The following is a 6,920-nucleotide window of genomic DNA, read 5'->3' on the forward strand; positions in this document are numbered from 1 at the left end:
TTGGTGATTAGGAATATGGGGTTATTTCATTATTTACTTAGAGTATATATGTTTAACTTGTAATACATGCAAGTCAAGCATAAGTTCTTTTCTTAGCTTGGGCTTTAATTTATTTGCAGTTACAGAAGTAGCATTGTGTTAGTACTGTTTAAAAAAAAAAATTCTCTTTCTTCTCCTTGGTGAGAGGCTGCTGCTGTATTTTCTGTTCAGTAGTTAACCTTCTCATATAGTCTTCTCTTTTACTGAAGTTGTACTGTTTTATTTCTTCTTTCTAGTATATTTTTCTGATGAACATACATTAACCTTCTCTGCAGTCTTCTGTTTTTCTGCTCTTGAGTGCAAAAGCAACGTCAAAAAGAGTTGTAACAGAGTGGTCCTCTGAATAACTGTTACCTGCACTTTGCTGGCTATTAAACGAAGCTGGGGCTTAAGCCTTTTATCTAGAAATATAGCCCTTGGAAAACTTTGTGCTGCATTCCGTGTTTGTATTTAAATTTAAATGGACTGCACAGGAGCATTCTACGGTGCTCTAATGAGATCATATATGGTACTCTTTCCAGGTAGCTGTTGCCCTCTCTCATGCGGCTATTCTTGAAGAATCCATGCGAGCACGTGATCTACTGATGGATCAAAATGTGGCCCTAGATCTAGCTCGGCGAGAGGCTGAAATGGCAATACGTGCTCGCAATGACTTCCTAGCTGTGATGAATCATGAAATGCGAACCCCGATGAACGCGATAATAGCCCTTTCCTCCTTACTACTAGAAACTGAACTTACCCCTGAGCAGCGCCTAATGGTGGAAACAGTGTTGAAAAGCAGCAACCTTTTAGCGACGCTCATCAATGACGTCTTGGATCTTTCGAAACTCGAGGATGGGAGTTTCGAACTGGATATAAGTGCATTCAATCTCCATGCTGTTTTCAAAGAGGTTTGTACGAAAATATCGCCTTCCCAACCACCTAATACCGGTGGCGATGCATGTTACTCTAACCCTGAACTTGTTATATGGCATTGCAGGTGATGAGTTTCGTCAAGCCGATTGCAGCCATAAAAAAACTCTCTGTGTCGGCCATGTTATCCCCTGACCTGCCCCTATCTGCCATCGGTGATGAGAAGCGACTCATGCAAACTATTCTGAACGTCTGCGGCAATGCCGTTAAGTTTACCAAGGAGGGCCACATCTCGCTCGTAGCGTCAGTTGTGAAGTCTGACGCTCTAAGAGAGTTCAGAAGCACCGATTTCCATCCGGTCGCGACTGATGGCCATTTCTATGTAAAAGTTCAGGTAAAGATTGCACCACAGAAACTCCATGCTCTAATCAATGTAACTCTTAAATGAGAATGGCATGTGTGAGGATCACATGAAACTCTGTGGTTTCAGGTTAAAGATACAGGGTGCGGCATCAGCCCCCAGGATGTATCCCATGTGTTCACAAAGTTTGCTCACACGCAGAGCGGCGGGAACCAGGGGTACAACGGCAGCGGCCTCGGGCTCGCCATTTGCAAGAGGTATTCTACCAATGTTCTAACAGATTCCCTGCATTAATGGTTGATGGGTTGATCAATGACATAGTGACTTAGAAACGCCTGAATGTGCAGGTTTGTGAGCCTGATGGGTGGGCACATATGGCTGGAGAGCGACGGCGCGGGGAAGGGCTGCACGGCGACGTTCGTGGTGAAGCTGGGGGCCTGCGACGCGTACCAGCAGCCGGCGGTCCCTCTGGTGTGGCCGAGCCATGCCGGCTCCGACCCGTCTGGCCCGGCTCGCAGAGAAGAGAGAGGGCTGTCTAACCTGAAACCTAGGTACCAGAGGAGTATATGACATGATAACCGAAACCGATGGTTCATCGTCTAATTTTGTGGGTCGGGTGGGGTGAGGTAGGAGATGGAATGGAAGGTTCCGGGGGTATGTTTGTTTGTACACATGATGTAAAGAGGATGGTGATTGGCGCGTCCTGTAATCTGATGGATGTTGCTGTGCGGTTAATAGTGCATGGCAGCAGTAGGGTACGGTTGTTGCACCTGGCAATGATTCTGCTGCAGTGCTGTGCAGTGCTGGCCCGTTGTTGCAAAGAGTTGGAGGCCCATTGCAGCATGCAGCAAAGCACAACCAACCAGTGTAGTAGATTCTGTAGTAACCAGATGGAAAAGAGCTATGGACGAAATTTGTGATGAAATGTACAAGTCACTGAAGATCTCTTGCAGTTTGGCTCACTCGGTTTCTTTTGTTTTCTTTTTCTGGTAATGGACTATTTTGTTGATGCATGAAGTCTTGCATCTCCAACAAAACATTGAGGCCTCCTTTGGTTTGGAGGAGTTCTTAGAATTTCATAGGATAGGATTTTTATAGAAAAAATTTCTTTAGGCCCTTTGGTTAGGAATTCTTCTTATCCTCCACATTTCATAGGAAAATAAACGTTAGCCTAGACTCAATGGGAAAAAAAATTCCTATGATATGAAACAAAGAGCATCTCCTTGTCTATTCCTATTAATAGGATTTGAGATACATCTCATTTCCTATGTCTTTCCTATTCCTATGATTTTTCTATCTTATAAACCAAAGGAAGCGTAACTTTAGACCATGAAATGGATCCAAATTGGCAAAAATCCGAAAAGATGAATAATACATTATCTGTAAAAGATGAAGAATACATTTACTACTTGTATATCATTCCATTTTTTTATTCCTTTGAAACCAGGCATTCCCTTCGTCCCAAAATAAGTGTGTTGATTTAGTACAAAGTTAGCAAGCATGATATTTGCAAAACCAATACTCTTATCTCTGGCTAACTGGCTTCATTCACGCCAAATAAACAACAATGTATGGTAGCCATGACCTGCTGTCCATTGTCATGAAGCACAATGGGCATGCACATGTACAAGAGAACAAGCACACCGGTGGCTCTAGAAGCATAAGACCAGCAAACTGGCAACATGATTCTCAACAAAAGAACCCGAAGATGCCATCGTGGCTTCTTCAGATTTCAAAGGTGAAGGCCTCAAGATCAAGGGAAAAGAAAGACAAAATAATGAAATGCATCTTTCTGTCACCGAGCTAATCATATCACACAATTTCACTATTTCCTCTATCCTCTTGATTGATCATGTCATCAAGAAGGGAGATACATTATGCATCTAGAAATACTTCAAAGATATAAGCATAACAACTACAACTACAACTGGATAAATCATCTCATAAACATACTTAAGATCCACCATAAAAGATAAATAATCGATTTTGTAACCATGTAGGCAACTTGTAGAGTCTAAATCAATGAAAGTACATAGTCGTTATATGAAGCATACTATATAATAGTGCAAAAATGCAAATGGTTCTCGCTGATCCAAAGGCCGATCCAATAAGGTACTGCAGTAGAGCCAAGGCCGATCCAAAGGCCGGGCAAAAGAGGCGACCGCCCCGGTCGTCGAGAGAGAAGGACCCCAAATATACATAACAACTATAATTATATACATTACACCCGAAAGATTATTGAATACATAAAAAGAGTCTCAATTTGCAGGAGCACAAGTTCACACTACACAGTAATAGATTGTAGGACAAACCAATCCGACTGGTGAAGTTGAGCTTAATTACATTGCTAGTCTCTATTTATGATGGATGTCTCATTATCATAATACAATTTATGATAACATGATTTTTGTGTTCAGATGAATGCACAATTTTTCATTTGAGAAATGGGTGGGAGATCTTAGATTTACCAAATAAAACAAAGCGAATCTAGACTAGCATGTCAGATAATCGAATCATATGTCAAACTACAATCAACAATATTTCATGTCCTTCTATTATTATAATGATGGTCCTAATATGAATACAAGTACAAAAGCATGCAAATGTTGTGAGCCTATTACTGAACCCAACTAGCAAGTCGTATTTGCCATGGCCTAGAAATTTCTATAAATCTAGTTCCTAACATACACTAGAAACCACTATTAAGAATTTGGTTAGTGTGTATGATTTAGAAAATCTCTTCCGCGATATTTAATAATGTTAAAAGATATATATGGACACCCATAAATATGAAAATATATGTGTATATACACTAAATCATTCATGCAATATTTAAAAGTCAATTCAAAGGACTTTTTAACTAGAAAGAGAGTTTTTTTGTTAATTTTATTTTTTCTCCGCTAATATATTTTACAACTGTATAACAATGAATATGTTAACTATTATTTATAAACAATGTTATGCGACTAACTATAATGTCTAAGCAATAGAAAATTATACAAATTAAAAATCTAATATGTTATACTTAGTTTAAAATAAGTATAAAAGTTTATCATAAAAAATAATTGGTTTAGATGCACCCGGGTCAAAAAAATGATTTAAATGGCCATTGTGTATATTTTTGACAATTAGACTTCAAATCCAAACTTGTTTGTACTCTTTACCTCTGATTGCGTATTCAGAAAATTAGTGTTACACATCACAAAACTGGAAATATTGTTTGTGTTTGTAGTTATAACTAGTTTGATGGACATTTTATTTACCTCAATCCCGATTGTCTCTGTATGCTCGACGACCCTCCTGGTCTGAATGCACTAGTCCACCTATTGAGCAAACAGATGGAGATCATGCTTCTCTTTGACGAAGTTTTTCTTCAATATATGGTTCATGCTCTCGCTTCTCTGTGTGGAAGTCATCCGCTCACAGAATATTTTCTTTTAATAAGCTGAGATCCACTCGTGTCTGTCATCCCACAGCGTATTCATCCCTTCGTCGTTTCGCAAGTTGTATTTCTGCATGAGGTCCTTCCATGCTCGTTCAAATTCTGGCGACATTAATGGATGATTGAGCACTCCAGTGAGGCCAGCCTTGAATGTGTCGTACGCCTTATACAACAAGGCGAGGTGGTCTTTGTACTTCTTCATTATGTGTGAGCGGCACCACTTATGCAATGTATTTTTAATGCTGCCTTCATCGAAAAACATTGGTCTGAGAGGCACAAGTAGTTTATTTTTATTAAGTTGTCTATGTGCAAGAAAGACAGAAGAAATAGAAGTGGATCAAACAAATGTAAATATACAGGTGTTGTATTATACCTGTGAGCATCAGATTGGCAGCTTGTAGTTCATGCACCTCAAGAATGTTTTGAAAACCCATTCAAACTACGGGATTGTTTCATCTCGCACAAGGGAGGCAACAAATATCATGCTATGGAGATGATGGTTCACTCCCACAAATACTCCCAGCGGCATGTGGAACTTATTCGTTTTATATGTCGTGTCGAATGTTACGCATTCTTCGAAATCTTCATAAGATCCTCTGCAACTTGCACTAACCCAGAAGACGTTTCTTACATGTTTATCTGCATTGACGTCATAATCATAGAAGAACTCTAGGTTGATTTTCTTTATCTTCTTAAAGAAACCTAGAAGTTTCTTGACGTCATCTTGAGACCCCTCTCTTGCAAACTGTTGTTTTCTGCATTTCAAACACAATGCAAACCTATCTTATCAAAACGGTAAATAATTACCCAAAGAATCCTCAAGCAATATGTTTTGTTGTGTGCTTATTTGTTCACCCAGTCGCGGCTAGTATGTCCCATGAATTGCAGACCACTGGTCATACGTGACAGTGTTGACATCATCTGTGCGTGTGTGTGGTTGTCCAGCTGCATGTCCTTCACCAACTGGTCAATCAAAGGATCATCTCTTTTGTGTGAGTGTAGGTGCAAGAGCATCCCAGGGCTTTCGATCATCTTGTGATTGTTCTTGAGCTCACCTTGTGTATCATAAAGCTCCCATTCTTCCCCTCTTTCACTCTAATTCTTGCTCGGCAACCGGTCCTTTTTGATGTCTTGCCACGTTTCCGGTCATATTCTGCCACAATCAAATTGTGCTTCCCTTCTCTGGAGCAGACAATGTAGTGATTTGTCTTGTGGCGCGCATTTTTGCGTATGCCAAGCCCTGCATGTCTTGCATAAGTGTTGTAAAACTCCCATGCATTGTCGTACGAGCTGGACTTCATTCCAGCGGCAGGTATGAGGTTTGGTGGCATGTTTTGATTTTGCAAGATAGCGTTGTGGTAAACCATGTTAAGAAAAAAAATTCCATCATCATCTTTTTGAATTTGTTTATGACATAATTTCCTTTTGTCACATTGTTAAAGACTAAGTGCAATGCACTATGATACTAAGTGTATTGTTCTATTTTAGAAAAGAGGACTGCATCCGTAGGTAAGAAAGCACTGCATATTATTTAGATTTGTTCAAAGAGTCAACTGTATTAGATATTGGACCAAACTGCACATGGGACGCAAGTGCACTGCTTTTCTTAGTGGACTGGAATATCATATAATTTTTGAGGCCAGAAAACTTACATGCGTGTACTGTCTTTTATCCGATGGCGTTTGCACCTCGCCGGGTTGTTTTGGACATGGTGGGGTTATAACAGAACTGTGTAGTTGAGGATCTCGCGGTGGCAGTAGTGAGGAAGACTTGTTCCTGTTGTTGACTTCTGGCCGAGGCACCCTTGGTGGTCACTGCATTGAACTTGATGCAGCAGTTGCACATGGAGCTCTGTTTTGTGCAGCAAGTGCACGCCGAGGTCTGTTTTGTGCTGCAGGTGCAAGCGGAGGTAATCTAGTGCTGTAGTGATGTCTCACTGGATTGATTTCAAATTGTCGGGGTGGCGACACATCAACATCAACATCATAATCATCTTCATCATCATGGCCAACAACATCGTCATTGTCTGTTCGGACATGCTGTCCAAATGTAGTGTACTCATGCTTGTACTCTGGCTTGAAAACTATTATTGGCTCATCGTCATCGGCATCATCAACACAATCCTGTTGGTGAGTGCCCTCCCCCATGAAGGTGATATCATCGCCATCTTCCACTACCGCTTCTTCCTGGAAAAAATCTTCTTTCGGAGAGTATTGCACCTTGTTG

The 6,920-nt window shown here is 40.6% G+C and overlaps 1 protein-coding gene across 1 annotated transcript in view; it reads left to right on the forward strand.

Moving 5' to 3' along the window:
* Window positions 1-2,214, forward strand: part of LOC119306945 (probable ethylene response sensor 1) — a 4,762-nt gene extending 2,548 nt beyond the window's left edge. The window contains exons 3-6 of the mRNA XM_037583019.1: window positions 561-929; window positions 1,019-1,285; window positions 1,382-1,509; window positions 1,600-2,214. Coding sequence (XP_037438916.1) covers window positions 561-929; window positions 1,019-1,285; window positions 1,382-1,509; window positions 1,600-1,822 — 987 coding nt within the window. The 3' untranslated portion in view covers window positions 1,823-2,214. The remainder of the gene's footprint in view (window positions 1-560; window positions 930-1,018; window positions 1,286-1,381; window positions 1,510-1,599) is intronic.
* Window positions 2,215-6,920: the final 4,706 nt, after the last annotated feature.

This window comes from Triticum dicoccoides, chromosome 5B, assembly GCF_002162155.2.
Source record: "Triticum dicoccoides isolate Atlit2015 ecotype Zavitan chromosome 5B, WEW_v2.0, whole genome shotgun sequence".
NCBI lineage: Eukaryota > Viridiplantae > Streptophyta > Magnoliopsida > Poales > Poaceae > Triticum > Triticum dicoccoides.